This window comes from Filicampus tigris, chromosome 13 (assembly GCF_054856515.1).
Source record: "Filicampus tigris isolate MCC_2025a chromosome 13, RoL_Ftig_1.0, whole genome shotgun sequence".
Lineage (NCBI taxonomy): Eukaryota > Metazoa > Chordata > Actinopteri > Syngnathiformes > Syngnathidae > Filicampus > Filicampus tigris.
The window spans coordinates 16,364,810-16,385,353 of record NC_141229.1 but is presented as its reverse complement, the minus strand read 5'-3'; the positions used below and the strand labels follow the sequence as shown (position 1 = coordinate 16,385,353).

General features: G+C 39.4%; 2 protein-coding genes across 3 annotated transcripts in view; both read left to right on the top strand.

The window, feature by feature from the left end:
• Nucleotides 1-180: 180 nt before the first annotated feature.
• mocs3 (molybdenum cofactor synthesis 3) lies at nt 181-7,845 on the top strand. Its single transcript, XM_086049845.1, has 13 exons — nt 181-545; nt 2,115-2,250; nt 2,335-2,427; nt 3,052-3,172; nt 4,922-4,996; nt 5,082-5,199; nt 5,271-5,379; nt 5,497-5,559; nt 5,861-6,024; nt 6,119-6,166; nt 6,698-6,794; nt 6,893-7,000; nt 7,642-7,845. Exons 1-13 carry the CDS (start codon nt 453-455, stop codon nt 7,797-7,799), a joined length of 1,383 nt encoding a protein of 460 aa, XP_085905971.1. The 5' UTR covers nt 181-452; the 3' UTR covers nt 7,800-7,845.
• Nucleotides 7,846-8,523: 678 nt separating this feature from the next.
• The window catches only part of prkd3 (protein kinase D3), a 45,131-nt gene continuing 33,110 nt past the window's right edge, over nt 8,524-20,544 (top strand). For both annotated transcript variants that reach the window (XM_086050125.1, XM_086050124.1), the window contains exons 1-2: nt 8,524-8,799; nt 9,985-10,578. In XM_086050125.1, the coding sequence (XP_085906251.1) occupies nt 10,291-10,578 (288 nt within the window). In that variant the 5' untranslated portion in view covers nt 8,524-8,799; nt 9,985-10,290. The remainder of the gene's footprint in view (nt 8,800-9,984; nt 10,579-20,544) is intronic.

Below are 20,544 nucleotides of genomic sequence, written 5' to 3'. Positions count from 1 at the left end.
TACGTACGTACGTACGTACGTACGCATGGAATTTACCGACAGTGATCGTTTCCCCATCCTCAACTGATGAAATATCAAAATCCGCTTAGTTTCCGCGAACTATGACTTCTGTGCTGCACCTAGTGAAATCCAAAGTCACACTCGTATTTTTCTTTCGTTATTTTGTATTTATTTAATGTGGATACAAAAAAAAATATTATCAGGTATTTCTACAGTGGATGTACAAAAAAATTACAAAAGAAAAACAAAGCACCGTACAGCCCAGAAAAAACGCGGTGACTAAAAAAGAGTAAACAAACTGTGTACCACGTGGTGTCACTACCACGTGATAAACCCGGAAGTGTGCTTCTTGTACGAGTGTGTTGCATGCTTAAACTGCGTCTTCTTACATTGCACTTCTGTTTTCTGAAGCCAGAACATTTGCTATATAAATACTGCAAGTTACATCAGCGATGGCTGAGGAAGTGAACTACTTGAAGGCACAGCTAAGAGAGAAAGAGAAAGAGATTGCTGCTCTGAAGAATAAACTGGCCGCATTCGAAAAGGTACACGGTAGTGTCATTGTTTGTTGTTGACTGTCAACCAGATGTTAAGTGAAGTTTATTTGCAATGCCTGTTGTCAGCAAATCTTTGCACACACTGTTAATTCACTTTCTAATGTGGGAGTATGTACGGTGTTTACATTATCTGTCTGTAACTGTCTCTGTCAATGTATCGGTGCATCTCAATAATTGTCAATATCATGAAAACATCATTTATTTAAGTAGATCAATTCAAATACTAGTTCATATGGATTCTGTACACAAATAATAAAATAGCTTAAAGTTAACGAAAAAAAGTACAAAATCTCAGGAAATTTAGGAATATGATACAATCAAACTTATTTTAATATGGGAGTTAGGAAGGAATTGGCCATCTGAAAAAAAATCCTCTGTTCACTGAGTCTGTATAATAAAAATAGCACATAAAATAAGTGTATTTGTGTTTGCAAAATATTCATTGGCTGTAATGCTGCATCTTGAACTTGTAAGAGAAAGCATATTTATTAAGTAGTGCCACATTTGTAAGGAACATGCATTTGTGGGACATACATCAGTATGTGGTTTGCAATGATGAAAAAAATTCCAAATCTCTGCCAATGCCAAATGTCTTATTTTGCTGTTGCCTCTTGTTTTGGGCTTCTGATGCCCCAGCATGAGCTTGGGCCCTGCTACGCTGTTCAGTAGATGTGTGCTCTAAGAATCGTTATGACACATTTGAATGATCTGTATCAGGCCCGTGCGATAGGGCAACTTTCAGATGATGTTCCATGAAACCTAGTGAGCCGTAGCATCATCTCCAAACTGAAGGCCTAGTTCTGTATAACGGGGGATGTCAGACAGGCCACGAACTGAGTGTCCCAAGAAGACAACACCCCAAGGAGACAGTTTCCTCACCACAGCAGCACTTCTGTACTGTAAGCCGTCTTCAACAGATTTGCAGTCAAGGTTTTCAGGCTGACCGCTCTCTGCCCAGACAGTCCTTCGTGAAACATGGTTGACCCTACAGTCCAAAAGCAGTTGGTAAACACGGAATGGGTTCATCTGAGACTACTGTATCGCCAGAATTTGGGAGTGGAGAAAATGGAATGTCCTGACCTCAAACCCATTGAACACTTGTGGAATCAGCTTGGGTCTGCTATCCACAACACAACCATGCTAACTGCCTTGCGACAAATGCTGGTTGAAGAATGGGATGCTATCGCACTGCAGTGTGACCAGCATAAGGAGGAGGTGCCAGGTTGTTGTGGCGGCTTGGGGTTCTTCTACCGGTACATGCTACTGAGGATGCTGATTAGTAAATGAGTATATTGTTAGCCCCCCACAGTCTTTATGAACTTAGGACAGCATTATGTACCACTACACTAGTAATGAAGTGCAATTACAACATCAAAATAATCTACCAAACACAAATTTATGAGATTCATTTTTGAATTGAGCCACTGTCATACAAATACATTAGTGTGATATCTAATTTTTTAATATTCATCTTCAGTGGTGTAGGGTAGTGTTTGAAAGCTGGCCAATTTATGTACGTCTTATGCTAGGCTGCCATTTTTTGTTTTTGTTTTCTAGAAGAACAACACTTTAGTCCCACAGCCACTTGACAGAGTGACTCCACTCATTCCGCTAAAACCAAAAGCAGCTCTCTCCAATGAAGACATCATGAGGTACAGCAGGCAGCTCCTCATACCCGAGTTGGGTGTGCAAGGTAACAATTCCTCTGTACACGCCAGAGAAGGAGTATGGCACGACAAAACACACCAGTTGTGCTCACCAGTTGATTTGCCCACAGGACAGCTGAATCTATTCAAGACATCCGTACTGATTGTGGGTTGTGGAGGACTGGGCTGTCCTCTGGCTCAATATCTAGCAGCAGCAGGTATAGGTATGTAAGCGACTGGCACACTTAAATTTTGCCTAAGCAAACAGTTATCACAGTTTGGCTCTCAGTATACGTAACATAAAATAAAATGCACTTTGACAGCCAATGTTAAGAGATAACACATGCTTTCACTAACCTAATTTACTCCAATGGGGTCCAAGAGATGGACATTACTATACTGTATTAAGTGGTTAAAACAATACACTCTCAGTCATAACATATGACAAATAATGGAGCTGTAACACAAATCTATTTTTTGGAACATTCGTAATTGAGTTCTCCTGTTGGTCTTTTAACACCTGGGTTGAGGCTGGTGTTTCTTTTGGAATAAAAACAACACAAAGCCAAAGAATGTTAATCCCTTGAGGCTGAGCTAAACTCACATGAATTCGGCTGAAGTTTTGCACAATATGCTGACATCTTGTGTAACATCATGCTTGATGATAGCATAAATCCTGATGTTTTGTATGAATTAAGAAGTGTATTTTACTGAAAATTTGAGCCCAGGGCATTTTACTTGAGAGGGTCCACTGCAAGTGTTTTTTGCACAGTAGATGTCACTATTTTCCATGGTTCACAATCGCTTAGGCTTTGGCATTGATTTATTCCATCTGTGTTTCTCCATAGGGCGCTTGGGTCTGCTGGACTATGATGAGGTAGAGCTCAGTAATCTGCATAGACAAGTGCTACATGGCGAGGAGAACCAGGGTCAGACTAAAGCTCTATCTGCAGCCAATGCAGTGAGAAGGTAATGCATCAAACACACATGCATGCCAGCTATTTTATGTTTGGATTTTTTTTCATGAATAGTCAAATCAAATTCAGAAAAACCTAAACTGTACAAATGCAATTCTCAAATGAGGAAGTTGCTATTTTGGTAATATTATTTGTCAACATTATTGTAAACATTGTTTGTGGTCCTGATGGTCTCCGTGTAACGTATACAGTCGCTTTCCAGTCTCGCCACAGGTTATATTTGGGTGTGCAGTTGACTCCAGTCTACAAATATTGTGTAAACATGTTATTTCAGAGGCAGCTTCTTTTGGTGTCTCTTGCCCCCCCGGTGTGGTTAGTGTGCACATGGGTTGGCGTTCACCACGCGGGTGCCATTTTGCCAATGGGAAGACACACGAGCAATCGCTTCCATCTACAATAGAACCTCTAAGGTTGAACACAATTCATTCCAAGGTGCTACAACCTCGGTTTTGTTTGGATTTTGAAATCTTATCCTATAGGAAATGATGGAAAGTGAATTAATCCATTTAACAATCAAGGTACCAGCATCATGAAACATATACTAACTGTACAGGCATTTTAAAAGTAACATAATTATATTTTTAACTGCCGCAGAAGTACAAAATTAAAGGGAATGTCAACATATTTTTTACCAGAGTATGTTCTATGTAGGCCCACTAGTCTAAACATGGCATCCTGGTTAATATTGCGTTTGTGGAATATGAGAAATCTACCCGTTTTTAGCTAGCTCAGAGGGCAGCCATTTTGTCACTTCTGTCGCTGAAGATGACATTGAAGTTGCACAGGGCTCAGATAACAATCAATCATGTCCCAGCTTCAGAAAACAGGTGGGCCGTGATTGGTCGTTATCTGAACCCTGAGCAACTTCGATGTCATCTTCAGTCAACTGAAGTGCTAATGTAGTCCAACGTAGTTACAAGCATGCAGCTGATGTGATTCATAGCTAATGCTAATTCTCAACTCCATTCCCCAGTCGGGCTGTCCGACACCATTGCAGTACAATATAAAAGGTAAAATATACATCATTTAAAACGTCCAAAGAAAACACACTATTCAGTAATCAATAATCTAATATTGCATTTATATTATATGACATAAAACCTTCACTGTCACCTCACGTTGAAATTTAATACATATCCCTTTCAACAGTCTACTGTTTCTCGAGTAAACAGAAATTGATTAAAGGAAAAAAAAAAAAAAATATATATATATATATATATATATATATACATACACATATATATATATATATATATATATATATACACACACATATACACATATTATATACATATTATATATATTAGTGGTTCGGTTGGCTGGATGGATTACTTTCCTCATATTGTAGTATGTAGTCAGAACAGAGACGTTTACATATTACAAGCATTACATTTACATATTACATATTACATAAACGCAATAAATTCCAGTACAGGTTCTAGGGTTATCTGAATATGTTTCCTCTTTGCTTCACTAGTAACCTTCTGTGATGGCACAAAAGAACCCAAGCCTCACAAGATACAGTATGCTGAAGGTGTTGCTCATGCACGCCAGCTTCTGGACTTTGGTGTGACCTATTTTTTTACCTAATTCTGAATTGTACAATCTCAGATGGCCTTCGAGTTTAGCGGTTCCACTGTAGTTTGTGGATTTATCAAGATGCATTATTTGATGTGAGATTTTAAAAATGTGTCTTTACTTTGCTGTCAATTTGTACTTTTTTTTTAATGTAACCTCACAGGCTGAACTCAACAGTCGAGTGCATTCCTTACCACCTACAGCTTTCACCTGAGAACGCCTTGCAACTCATTCGACAGTATCCTGTTCACTCAAGTTTCGGGTGACTTATGAAGTCAAAAGAAAAGAGTATCGCTTCCATGCCTTAACTTCACTGACTTCATATATGACATTGTGGCCGATTGTTCCGACAATGTCCCCACTCGTTATCTTGTCAATGACGCCTGTGTGCTGAGTGGAAAGCCTCTAGTATCAGCGAGCGCCCTCAGAATGGAGGGACAGGTAAGAGATTTTCATCTTGCAACTCAACATTCAGCACAGCCTGAAAGTTTTTTGTTGTCTTGTGTCTGTAGTTGACCGTATATAACTATGATGGAGGCCCTTGCTACAGATGCCTCTACCCAGTACCCCCACCCCCAGAGACGGTGACAAATTGTTCTGATGGAGGTGTGTTAGGAGTGGGTAAGTCGAGGAGTGGGAAAGCCCAGAACCCATTAGCTACGTGCAAACTCATCTTTTGCCAACATCTCCAGCCTGTTAAATACTGTTTGTTAGTAAAATGTTCCACTTATCTTTAAGTTCCAGGCATAATGGGCTGCTTTCAAGCATTGGAGGTCCTCAAGATAGCCTCTGGACATGGCTGTATCTAGAATCTGGCTAAACACACTGTTGTTGCTGTACATTTCAGCCTTCCTCTATGTAATAAGCACTCAGTCACATTTTGAGAAATGGCTAACTAAAAGATTTAGCTTGATGTTTATTGCCACACTTGATGGGTGTCAAATGCGCATTTAGGAGCAACAATTAAGTTATCTTGTTAAAGTGTTGGCCACAATTTGAATACAATTTGAAGTTGTTTGAGCCAAGTAACTAAAGCAGGAAACAAAACACTTTGTTTTATGTTTGTTCATTACAAAGCGTTTTACTTAACCACACGTGTCAGCTTCCTGCGGTCAGCAGCTGGTGATGTTTGATGCTCAAAGTGCCAGGTTCAGGTCCATCAGGTTGCGGCCTAAGCAGCCGCGATGTGTAGTGTGTGGGGAAGGGCCCAGCGTAACCCAGCTTGTCGACTACGAAGCCTTCTGTGGATCTGCTGCAACAGATAAGGTTGACCTTGATAGTTACCACATTCTTTTATAAGAATTGATTCAAATGTAGTTGCTAGTAGTTAATATACAGTACAATTTTGTTGTGTTTTCAGTGTCGCAGACTCAACCTCTTGTCTAGAGATCAGAGGATCACAGTGCAGGTGGGCAACTTTTTGGCCAGTGCATCCATGCCTCTATTAAGCGATGTTTATTCAGTCATTACTCAAAATGTTCTCCCAGAATTCATGAAAATTGATCAACTGATTGTATCTCAGCACTCATGGGAAACAAGCTAAAATGTGCTAGTACATTTTCCACAGAAAAGAATAACACTGTGTTTGGTATCCACAGTGTTACATGTGGCTTGCGCATGCATATGACTGCACGTTCTTAACTTTTAAGCGGTCATTAAGTGCAGAGATGGAGATCACAGTTTGAATTGAATTTGCGTCAGTGGCTCCATTTAGGAGCACTTTTGAGTCCAACCATTTTCGGAAAAAGCTGTTAGAATTATTGTAATATGCTGCAAATTAAACCCGAGCATTACTTTCCTCAAATTAGCTGTTAGTCATTTACATTTCCGTATTTAACTGTAAGATATAAATCAATTTTCCTCAAGATAAAACCACTCCCTTCTTAACTACTTTGTTAATGTTATTTGTGCGTTCAGAAATGTTTCATTGCATTTGCAGGCTTACAAATCCATTGTGGACAACGCAGAGCCTCATCTCCTGTTAGATGTGCGCCCTCTTGTGGAGGTGGACATATGTCATTTACCCACCTCTCTCAGTATCCTTCAGGACATTGGAAACAAAACATAAATCAGTCTGATGCTACACGATAAACCCTATTTTCTTTGTGGTTTAGTCTCCTAACATTGTTGCAAGACATACCTCTCTCAAGTTTAGAAGAGAAGAAGAGTGAACATATGCAGTTACTTCAGGAGCGCATTGGCCAATTGAAACAGCAGATGGCTGGTGTCTGTTGGCCTCCAGGTAACATGAAAAAACGCTGGCCTTACATACATGTCGTCTGAAATGAACCAGTTCAGTGTCACAGTTCATTTCGCACTTACTGCTACAGTGGCTGCACATTTTGGAACACTGGTAGCAGTGGGGTTGCCAGGTGACCCCTTTTCCAAAAACAAGTGTCACCAACCTGAGCAGCTGCTCTACTTTTTAGGGTTGAATATTAAAAAAATATATATTTTGAGCCAATTTTTTTCATTCATAGGTTGTATCTATTGAGATAAACGTAGCTATGTGTAGACATTGTCCTGCATAGTACACTTATTTCTCACATACTGTTTTGCATTATTTGTGTATGCATTTTGTCTATTGTACACTGAAATAATTATGTGAATCACTGCATAATTAAATGGCATTTCTGCAATTAACAGAGAATAGTTGCCCTCATATAGTATGTCCATAAACTGTTTGATCGGATGTATGGTCTACACAATAACGCACTACTTAGTTATAACCAAAGCATGGCAAATATGGACCATACAACTAAAACAGCATCCTGTGTTTGAATATGATCTGTATAACAAACTTTATGTTGTCCCCTGTAGTTATTATAAATATCCACAGGAATGTAATTCTGTCACCAAAAGTATCTTTACGGTTTCTTCCAGTTTATGTGATTTGTAAGCTGGGCAACGACTCCCAGAAGGCTGTGCAGATTCTAGGGAAGATGAGTGGATCCGAAGTAGACAATATCACAGTGAAAGATATCTGCGGAGGCCTGATGGCGTGGGCACAGAGGATAGACCGCAAATTCCCACAGTATTAACATCATGCATGTTTTTATAAATAAATAAATGGTCAACTTCTTATTATTCTTTGTGTTGTTGTTTGTGACTCTTTAAATAACGAAGTCAGAGTGAGACCTGGGTCCGTTTCAGTCTGTTAACCCTGCTGGGACATTTCAGAGTTATCAAACTCTGAGTTTTCACTAGACCTGATTTGTGAATCGGACCCCAGTAGGAAAACAAGTATTGATATTGATATGGAAAAAGTTAAAAAAAACAATAGACTAGCAGTTGGGCATGCGTTATTGAGCAATAAGATTGCCCTTGTTTACCTTTCGTGTCCCATGAATGAAGTTCACTTTCTGGATATCACTTTATGAAGTATAATTATCTGTCCACGTGTTGCCATAATGACCCAGCGACCCATCAACCCTGCCCTCCCTCAATTCAATGTTACACATCTTAGTAATGCGAAATGAATTCGCTTAAGTGACAGTGACGCCCGCTCATAACCGCTTAGTGACTCTTATATTCTCAAGTGTGCTAGGAACATTTTTCCTTGAAATGGATAAACGTGAAATAACGGAAAATATATGCGCATGCGCAGTGCAGTTGGTTCTCAGTGGCGCCATTGTTTCACTGGGTTTGTAGTTTAGATTTCGCAGTCTTAACGTGAATTCTATTATAGAGACGCTATAGAAAAACTACAACTCCCGACGAACATCACTACTCTCCTACTTTCCCCTCTAGCGTAACAGGGGGAGTAGTCACAGCTGGAAGGATAATAAGATGCGCATGAATTTACTACAGTATCTGAAACAACGATAAAAGGAAAAATAAATGGACGGTTTCGTTGGTCATAGCAAGCCTTTACGCGAGATTTTGTTCTGGTGTTTGTTTTATTTAAGTTGGGCTTTCTTCGACGATTTTTAGCCAAGTGCAAGTTAAACTTGAGACGCCGCTTTCCGCAGTTGATGGAGATTCAAAGTTTGTTCGGTCCACTCGCATTGGAAAGAAATGCGCCCTTCGCTGACTGTGAAGGTAAAGTATCGCTTTTAAAAACAACATCCAAGGAGTCGTTTGTCTTCGGAAAGGCATAAAGTTCCACCGAAGCGAAACGTCCGCTTGACGTGCATATTCAAGCTTGTGTAACTTACTAAGTTGTTATTGTGTGTGCTCGGGTTCTGTTATGCCAGTATATCAATAGAAATTGGGAGGTTTACACGTTGTTCACCTTTTCCAAATCTTAATCCCAGATGTTGATAACTTGAATTCTTTTACATATCGGAAAGATGTGTTCCTTAAACCGTATTTTACAATGCTATTGTTTTCAAGCATGCTAAACGGCCCGAAGCTCACCAGAGGTTTAGACAGTCCGTTGTCATTACAGTCGAGATTTATTTCGTGATAACTTATTTAATTGGACTGGCTACAGCGTCGACCTTTTTTCTATGGAGAGCTACAAGAAATAGCTTTATATGGAGCTAATTTGATCAACACATTGAATATTATTTATATATGTTCATATGTATTTATGAAATCAATACAGTATAATGAAGTAAGCAATAATGGCTTAGGGCAATGTTTCTCAAACTTTTTAAACCAATAATGATCAACATTAAATCGCAGTGGTGTAGACGCCACAAGTGTCCATCAAAAACGAGGCAGAGGTTTTATTGCTAAAAAGTATATTTAATATTACCTGTAAAATATTAACGCTACACTTAAATATAGGTTTAAAAATGATGTAAATAATGATTCCATTAAAATGTGTTGCACATAAAGGTTAACTAAAAATGGTACCTAAATCCATGTTGGAAAACAAACAATTCTACAAATTAAATGCAAGTACATTGTACTTAAAAGGTAAATACAACAGAGAAGTTCTTAACCACTGTACTTTACGGTATTTAACGTAGTGTAGAGTATTCACTTAAACATTAGGCGCAGTTTGAATATTAAATTCTGTGATTGTTTTGAATAATGCCTAAGGGGGCTCCATACTTTGAAAATCACTGTTCTAGGGTTAAGCACTGGGGAATATGTACTTTGTAATGTTTGTAGGTTGTATGGTTGTTTTGGGTATTAATATAAATTGTGCAATATAGAATGTGCAATATTAGTGATTCCAAAAATGGGCAAAACCACTATTTTTTCCTTCTTTAACTCAGTAAGTGTAGATATTTGCTTTGTTTAAACTGCAAACATGTTTGTTTTTGGTGACAGGCTTCCTGTGGTCAGAGTGGATCAGTGACTTCAGTAAAGGCAAGGAGCACGACTTCAAGATATGACATTTGTTGCAGTGATATTCTAGAGACTTATTCCAAGTTGTTTTGCCATCTTGTGAATGAGTGCGTGAGCTCAGGTGGGACCAACAGTTTGCCCCCTGATTTATAAATCTAAGGTGACACAGTGGAAAACCATACTGTACAACGCTAAAAACTCATGAGTACCAAAAGTATTCCCCGCCATAAATCCTGTCACTGAACTCTCCAGTATTCAGCGTTACACGTCGCCATTGGAAAAAAGCCAATGTCTGCCTCCTCTCCCCCGTCCTTACCTCGAGCCTTCCTCCACTCTCTCCATCCGCACCACCCGACCTTGCCACCCATTCTGTCCCCCTCCTCGGCTGGACCGCTTTACACTCGGTTGTCCAACGGAAACCACAGTGTCCCCAGCTCCACCAACTTCCGCAGCTCTTTCCATGGGGTGTCTTTCCTGCTGCAAATTGGGTTGACCAGAGAGACAGTGAACCTGGAGGGCAATGACTTTTCACTCTCGGCTGTCAAGGACCTGGTGTGCTCTATAGTGGACCAGAAGGTAAGAATCTCAGCTAAAAACACCTTATTTCCCATATTTACACTGTTTGCATAATATCAATCGCTAACGTTTTCTGAAATTAAAAAGTCTTCACAAACACATTCATACCCACTAGAATTTAAGCAGCTATTCTGAGTTGGGGACCAACATGCTGCATCAGCATGTGTGTTGTCAACTGACCATATTCATCTATTGAGGTGTTCCAAAACAAACATCTGGGCCTCCTGCCCTGAAACTGACACAGCAGAAGCACACACACAATAGCAGTGTGGACAGTCTGCAATGGTCCTCCAAGTGGCACAATCATGCTTAATCGCTACTCTGCAGTTTTATCGTTGCCAAAGATATACTCAGCCTCAAAGTGCGAGTTTACACTACGTTACCGATTGTAATAATTGTACCTATTCGTTCGTCTATGTTTGTACTTTACTCATGTGAGATTGTTCGCGTCAGAGGCACTAGTTTTGTCAGCCTGATAATGCCTCTTTTTACGTGCAAATTTTACATAGCGTTATATTAATCACTAGGCATGTAACGATAGAGCTATTCAATCAATGTATCGATGTGTCTGCCCCGTGATCTAGCGACATTGATCGCGCTGGACTTTAACATTGATGCTGCTCACACATCGACACAACATTTTTATAAGTTATTTATTAATTTAATTGATATAATTAACACAATTATTTGATACTCAAAATTCCTAGTACCATTTTTAAATTGAAATTTCAGTGTTATTTTTAATCAACTGTTACTTGTTTTTCACTTGTATGCGTCATCTTCGGTTGACGCCTGGGATTTATGTCAAGCACGCAACAAAGATAATGGTGGCGAGGAAGAGTATATTTTCAAGACGACAATGCGTTCAGATGTGTGGAAACACTTTGGATTTAGCAATAAAGGAGATAGACTAAAATAGACTATTATATAGACGGGAAAAAATGGGCTCCTGGCTATGCTTTGTCCGAATATTTTTTTAGTTTACGGTCTATTGTTTATCGCCTACAAAATGGGCATCCGTCATAGGCGGACCGGACCGACACCCAAGTGGAGAGGGAGGCTTGTTAATGGCACTTGACTTCTTTGAGCCTGGGAAGTGCATATACTCACGTGAATACTAAACACTGTTCCACATACATTCTGATTTTCTTTTATTATTGATGTAATTTTTGTTGTTGTTTCAGCTATATTGCACTGAGCTAACTAGTCAGAAAATGTGTGTACCAAACTTAGCTACAGATACACAAGGTCTGTTGTGTCCCATGGATGTTATCACACTGTTCCTGTTTGCCATCACTGGTACCTTACCCTTCTTTGGTGGCATTACAAAAACACAAATGCCAAAGGAAAAAAAAAAGTTATTCTTTTGTTGTTGCTGATGTGACCAAAGCAAACTCACAGTTTTTGCGCAACCTTTAAGGCACATTTCTTCAGATTCTTGATTGACATATGACTTCAGTTGCTACACAGTGTGTGTTTCTTATTTCTTGGTGGATTGTATTTTCAATATTAGCTGGAGCTGCAGTCTTGGTCTCTGAAACCACTACATAGGTAAATTATTAATGCTGCTTTGCATCGTGTCGTTAGCCTGAAAATTAATAATAAAAAATTAATAATACAAAATATCTTGAAAATTGTATTGGTCATTTTTACAGACTTTCAATTGTAAGGTTTTATTTCACTGACAAAAATGGCATGACTGTGTGGTGGCTTTTGAGCTGAAAGCAGTTAATTGCCCTAATCCAATAAGAGAAAGTCAAATACTGCAGACCACAAAGAAAATTTTGTGCAGTATTTACTTACCACTTACTTTGAATTCAAATGCACATTTCAAATATCCACCGTTAAAGAGTTCCCTACCCCTTACTTGAGTTATACTGCCATTGTCCTACTTAGGTCAATTTTTGTGGGATGAATGCTCTTGGGATCCTGTTTAAATAATGAAATGGAAGTGCATCCACCCATTGTATATTTTAAACCGATTGTGTATAATTGTGATTACAGTGCACCATTTGTAACTGCAATTATCATTGCCTGTAGAAAGGCAAATTGATTAAACAGTGCATTTCAATCAGCTGTCTTGACCCCAGCATTTGGGAAGATCAGTGTTATATTATAGTGATTGATCAAAGCGAGGAAAAGTAAATGTGCAGCAAACTTTAGGAGCATGGAGACGATATTAAGGCTAATTTTATTGGGTCTGATTTAGATGACAGTTAATGCTTTTATCCCAACAGCAGATTGTATTCATTGTTGGTTATGTACTACCGGTAATTTCTTTGCACAAACTGTACATGGATGTTGTAATGTAGTGGTAGTGCTGCCAAAGTATGTAACAGGAAAAGGGTGGATTCCACGCTAGAACAAAATCTCTGAAAAAAAATCATTATAAATCATAGTATCGGTATACAATAATAGAAATACAAGACCTGGGTCTTTATTTTTGTCTTTAATTATCATGAGCCGTTTGTGTATCGTGCTTTGATTCTTGTCTTCATAATGTATCTGCAGTACCTCTTAATCAGGGTTGGGTGTATTACTTTTAAAATGTATTCCAATACAGTTACTAGTTACCTGGTAAAAAAATATAGTTTGTGATGTAATCCAAGTATCATAATAATAATAATGTAAAATAAGTTTACTTTTCATTTTGATTACTCCAAAACCAAATATGTTAGTGAGGAAAACAAATATCGCTACAATGAACAGTGGGTATGGAAAGTATTCAGAGAATTTCAGACCCCTTGAAATTTTTCACTGTCATTGCAGCCATTTGCCTAAATCAAAAAAGTTCATTTTAATTCTCAGTAATGTACGCTCAGCACTCCATCTTGACATAAAAAACTGAAATGGAAAAATGTTTGCAAATTTATGAAAAAAGAAAAACTGAAACATCATATGGTCAAAAGTATTCAAACCCTTTTCAAAAACCCTTCATATTTAACTCACATGCTGTCCATTTCTTCTGAGTCCAGCTGTTTTTAATTCAACTGATTGGACTTGATAAGGAAAAGCACGCATCTGTCTATATCAGACCTTACAGCTCACAGTGCATGTTAGAGCAAATTAGAATCATGAGGTTGAAGGAACTGCCCAAGGAGATGAGCGACAGATATTGTGGCAAGGGGCAGATCTGGCCAAGGTTACAAAAGAATATCTGCAGCACTCAAGGTTCCTAAGAGCACAATGGCTTCCATAATCCTCAAGTGGAAGAAGTTTGGGAAGACCACAACTCTTCCTCGACCTGGCTGTCCAGCCAAACTGAGCAATCGTGGGAGAAGAGCCTTGGTGAGAGTTAAAGAAGAACCCAAAGATCACTGCGGCTGAGTTACGGAGATGCAGTAGGGAGATGGGAGAAAGTTCCACAAAGTCAACTATCACAGCAATCTTCCACCAGTTGGGGCTCTATGACAAGAGTGGCCCAACGGAAGCTTCTCCTTAGTGCAAGACACATGAAAGCCCGCATAGAGTGTACCAAAAAACACATGAAGAATTCCCAGACTATGAGAAATAAGATTCTCTGGTCTGATGAGACCAAGATAGAACTTTTTGGTGTTCATTCTAAGCGGTATGTGTGGAGAAACCCAGGCACTGTTCATCACCTGACCAATACAATCTGTACAGTGAAATGTGGGGGTGTTTTTCAGCTGCAGGGAGGATGACTATTTGCAATTGAAGGAAAGATGAATGCAGCCAAGTACAGAGATATCCTGGAGGAAAACCTCTTCCAGAGTGCTCAGGACCTCAGACTGGGCCGAAGGTTCACCTTTCAACAGGGCAATGATGTGAAGCACACAGCTAAAATAACAAAGGAGTGGCCTCAGAACAACTCTGTGACCGTTCTTGACTGGCCCAGCCACAGCCCTGACCTAAACCCGATTGAGCATCCCTGGAGAGACCTGAAAATTGCTGTCCACCAACGTTCACCATCCAACCTGACAGAACTGGAGAGGATCTGCAAGGAAGAATGGCAGAAGAGCACCCAATCTACACTCTGAAAACAGTTGGGTTAAAAATAACACAATTTGGGGTGAAAAATGGACCAAATCACGACTTGGGTCAATCTGACCCAACTTTCTGGGTTGTTTTTGCAGAAATCAACCCAAAAATGGGTTGTTTCGTACTAAACAGCGCAAGAAAGTGGGTCAAATTGAACCAATTAGTGGATTGGTCCATTTTTTACCCAAAATTATGTTCTTTTTAACTCAACTGTTTTTAGAGTGCAAGTGTGAAAAACGTCTACTAGCTCAAAAGGGTGCTTCTACTCAAAAAAATGCATCGGGGTCTGAATACTTATGATGATATATTTCAGTTTTTCTTTTTTAATACATTTGCAAACATTTCTATATTTCAGATTTTTTCTGTTAAGATGGGGTGCTGAGTCTACATTAATGAGAAATAAAATGAACTTTTTTTATTTTGGCAAATGGCTGCAATGGCTGCACAATACTGTGCTTCCAACTTTATGGGAACAGCTTAGGAAAGGCCCTTTTCTCATTCAGTGTGACATTGCGCCACTGCTAGAGAAATCAACAAAGGCTTGGTTGGGTGAGTTTAGTGTAGAAGACCTTGACCCAGCAAACACCTACCGGCAAGGGCGTTGTGGCCATCGGGAATTAAGGGAAATTGTCTGGATTCTCCCAAATGGCTGGTCTGTATCGTGGCCGGTTAAGGCGCGAGACACAGTACCCCGCCCCCTCCACCCCCCGCCTCCCCGACTATTACGTTTCGGTGCATGACAGCGCACTTTGACCTCACCAGAAGAGTGCAAGCTGACAGACCAACCCCATAGCTTCCTCTCTTTTTTTTTTTTAAGATGGCCACGTGTCCCAATACTTTTGTCCATGCATAGTGTAAGCACGTGCACCAGAATTACGTAAATATACCTCAGTATACAATAAACTCTGACCGTACTGCTGAGCATAGAGTAAATCATTTGACATTATAATTTTGTGGACTTCATTGCAGTTGAACATGTCCATAACATCCAACCACATTGTTGTGCATTTCTTCTATTAAACCTTGCTAAATACAGTGCACAGCACCAGCTGCTTCATGAAACCAGACATATGGCTTTGATATCTGTGGAAATTATGACTGCAGGCCCTTTGTTCTCCACTCCTTGCCTCACTACTCGCAAGATATGTACGGCAATTGTGAAGTGTATGTTTAGTGAGCATTTTTCAGATTTGCATAATGTTGATTTTTAAAAAAAGATTATATTACTATAAATGTTTGCCAATGTGGCCATCTTTGTTGTAAAATTCTAAAAAAAAGAGATATTGTATTGACTTCAAATAAAAACAAAAGGTGTTCCCAGGGCAAGTAGAATCTCTTATAAAATTCACAGAAAATTTGAATAAATACTTCCGTGAAGTTAACACAGTTTTAGATTGATTCATTTTCGCCCATCAGATGTTTAAAAAAGGCAGATACCGATATACGTCAAATTACTGAATATCGGCGCCGATTATCGGTCTATCCCTAGACTGCATGAACCCGGTGAATACATTGCTAAAATGTTGTTGTTGTTATCCTTTCGGCTTTTCCCCTCAGGGGTCGCCACAGCGAATCAAGCACACGCTCGATTCGCATTATTGAATTGGCAAAGCATTTTTACACCGGATGCCCTGTATTTGCACTTTTTACAAAGTGAAAAATGTATCCCCATTTCACATGGCCCGACATGATACCATCAACCTGCTCACTATTAACCTCTTTACATGTGGAAGGTATGCTCAAGCAGTGTTTGGAGCTTTCTGGATATCTACCCAACAAATTGTTTTGGCCATTGTTGGAAATTAGTTGTACTGAATGGGAACGTCTATGTGATCTCCTGGATGATTGTGAAGAAGTGTTCCCTTGTAAAGATTCAAATGCAGCTAGCCAGGCTTCTGATAACCTTTTCAACAGATCCTCTGAAATTCAGATTTAACTCTGGATAGACCAATTGGTGGCCTTGTCACATGTACAGTTATGCCTTGAGATATGAGCGACCTAACTTCCGAGTTTAGCGAAATACGAGCTGTCATTTCTTTTATTTATTTATTTATGGATTTATTTATTTATGTATTAATTGCTTCAAATTGCAAGTTTAAACTTGCGATACAAACGCTGGATGGCGGCAGTGAACTGAACTCACTTCACAGTAGCAGCACTTTAGTAAAGAGTTAAAAATTCTTAAAAATCGTTTAGTATCAATCCAAGTTAAAGTTAACTGTCAAACTTAAGATAAAACAAAGACAATTACACCATGTGTGTTCAAAACAACCAGAGGGTAGCCTTTCAGTCTGCTAGCTTAATGCGAACGCTAATTAGCATGTTTGCAGTACTTAAACACTCGAAGCAACATGTACACTGACAGTATATCAGTAGTCACATTCAGATATCCGATGTCCTTTGTGTAGAATGACTGCATTTCCATTCATTTCAGTGGGAAAAGATAATTCAAGTTAAAAAAATGTTTTGAATTATAATTAATTTGTTAAATTCACAGCCTGGGGGCCATATTCAGCCCCTGACGTCATTGTACGTGGCCCGCGAAGGCAAATCGTGTGCGCCGACTTCATGTATCTTGCAAAAGATATTGCAAGCATTTTTTGTTACATACTCCTCATTTAAAATAAATTACTAACTTCTGAGCTCAAAACTAATTATCCATCGATCTGTTGTGTACATGTGATAATATACAGTAAGGCGATCATACATTCATATGAGTTATGGGACACCAAAAATGAGTTTGACACCCCTGTAGGAAGGGGTTACAATTCATGTTCCAGGATGATGATCCACCTCTGATTTGTTCTGTATTTAGAATAAATGTTCTTTCACGACTAACTGTGTTTTATGGTAAATGTTTGTTAAAAACTGAATTTACTGCACAACTTCTGGTAAAACCGGAACTGGCACTTTGTTTACATGGGAGCTGTTTGCGCGAGTCAACTTTCTAGCAGCGTTACAGACTTGAAACCATGTGTGAACGCCAGTTTTCACAGTTCAAAACATAAAACATTACCATCCCGCTTCCACCAGGCACCCAGAGAATCTTCTCTGCTGGTTTGTTGTAAGACAACCACAAAGTTGGATACGCGTGTTCTTCCGTGGGCTTTTTGTCCACGAAACGAAATGAGCATACGTACGTTTAGGTGGTCTTTTCAAATGAAGATTTTCAGCCTAATGCTTGTGTGTTCCTCTGTGTACCGATTCTCACAACAACATTCTCACTGTCCAGGGTGCATGTTCAAAACATTGTTCTTGTTGCCGTAGATTGAACTTCTTCTGGTTCTTAGAACAACCGCAAACCAGGTGCGCAAGGCATTTTTAAATGTTACCGAGGCTGATCATATGTTTAGACAATGAAAGAAAAAAATGTAACATAATCTCCCCCGGGAAAAGAAATCCGCTAGTAAGAAATGGCTCGCTGCTACTTCTGGTGTCTCACAGGAAGTTGTGCCCATAATCGTTTCTACATCAGAGCCCCCAGGAATAAGGTGGCTAGAATGGCATCACTTTCTGTTGCTATCTAAAGGGGAATGGTATGGCCCTTCAGTACGAAGAACGTTTTGGCACAGGTAATGGAAGAACAAATTGAACCTTTGCTTTAAATTTGAGTTCTATAACAGCTACTTTAATTTAGATTTGCCTCAGCCACAGGTTTCTCCACCGGTTTTGTCAGTCCTGTCTGTGGCTGCTGGTCTCTGGTTAAGGCCTGAATAGCTGTCTCTGTAATTAGCGAGACAAAAGACTTTTTCCAGGCAGAAGCAGTCTGTATTCATGAATTTACTGCAAAATAGCAACATTTTATTAGGATTACTTTGGATTGCTCTTCACCTTTCGGAACTATCACTTGCCTTATGCAAGTTAGCCGCAAGAAACCTTCCTTTTCAAGATTAATTGCGATGTATATTATATTTGTTCTTTTTGTTCTCTGCATAAACAAGGAGAAATGAATGATAAAAATATAAGAATATTAAAAAGAAAATGAAGGATACCAATGGGGAAACTTGACTTTTTAGTTCACATTGACCAAAACTAACAGAAATAGAAAATAAATCAACTCCTTTAACATCCCCCACTCCCCCACCCCCGCTTTCGACACAGGGCTTTATGTGATATATATATATGGTGCCAGACATTTCCTGGATAGCACATTCAGCACACTCACAAGCAAAAACGGGTCACTCTTGAGTCAATATATTGCAGTGTCGCTATTGGTCCCGGTTCACCATTGTTATGGTGTCAGTCTTTTTGCTAATGAGATGACTTTCAGAGTGTGTTCTTTTAAACTGAGGTATTTCAAAGCCACGAGTTGATATCACAATTGGGACTACTGAAGAAACAAAAGTTTTCCATGTGTTAGTCAGAGGCTTTCTTGCACAAGGAATCTATCAATTTCCCTGGTCTTGGAGTAATTTGTGGAAAAGGGAGAGAGAAGGGAAAAAAAGGGAAAAACATCTCTGAAGTTAAGTGAGCTAAGTAATTTCTACCATCTGCAGTGCACATTTCTGCTGCCTCATTCTCCTTTAAATGTAAAGTGGCATGGCAGAACAGAAGGCTCAGCCACAAGAGTCGGAATGACAGAGTTGAGAAGGGTGGTCCTTTCCAAGGGCAATGGGCAGGGAAGGCTGGGACAGACCCATTGGCAGGCCTCCATGGGGCGCAGAAAGTCGCTTATGCCCTGCCATTCATTCGGTGCCAAACCATCTCCACAGGGCTGCTACCAAGTACGGCTTTGCTTTGGAATGCCCTTCACCACGCCAGTGAGGGGGAGATTATCCCACATCAATCCAATCTCTTGTTAATGGCTGAATGGGTTGTGATCGTTATTATATTGAATCGGTACGTAATAGTAAATTGAACCATTTATTAATCAAGTCTGTTTGATTCTGTTCTGTCTGACATCAACAAAAACCAAAGACTTTGTCCTTGTGAAGCCAAAATCACCTGTGGTAATTCACCATTAATGCACTAAGGCCCTCCACCAACCTTCAATAGTAAATTTAAAGTAAATTTAAAAACAGCACTCTAAAATACTACTTATATACCTATTAGAGAACTTCTGCCATGCCAAACATGTCAAGTGACAAAGACACTGCAACTCTACTTAAAGCTGACCCAGCTGTTGAATAAGACAGGTTCCACTAATGATTAAAGTGCACATGACAATTTGTGTACTTTAGCTAAAGAGTAGGGGTGTAACCAAAACCGATTTGAATCAGAAAATCAGTTTTGATTCAACAGATGTCATCGGTTCACAAAGTAATGAACTGGTCTCAATTTACTGAAGCTTGAATCAGTCAAAAAGCTACAAATACACTTTTTTTTTCATCTTTTATAAATGTATTTGAAGGAAATACTGCATTTACAGTACTGACAAGTTCATCCATATTGTAAAATGGTTGTCTACTTTCAACAATAAACTCATTGCATCATATCCTCTCGAACGGAGGCGTACCTTATTGAATCGAATCGCTCCCTTTAAATTTTACCGTCCTTGAATCGTATCGCACCTCATATGGTGATACGCATTGAATCATCTTTTATTGGAGGGATCCACACCCCTAAAACAGCTATATCAGGTTGCCAGTTTTGATCCATGTGGCAGCAGCAGGTTGTAGAATGTCTTATTCGGGGTTGTTTTCACAGCATTATTTGCCTTTCCTGTCTTTCAGTGATCTGCCAAACTGATAGCAAGGTGGCAGCGGAAGTGCAATTAATGTTGAAACAACAATAATAAAAAAAATAAAAGGTGTGTTTTGGAGCAGTGGTCCCCAACCACAGGACCTTGGACTGGTACACTTGGTAACACACCGCACAAATATATTTAAGGAAGAAAAAAAAAAAAAGTCAAACCATGAACCAATCCGTGGCGGAAAAAATGTTGGCGTCCACTGTTCTGGCGATAGTACATCTTTCCACTGCCAAGCAATGCCACTGCCATTGCCCTCACTCCAGTTCACAAATAAT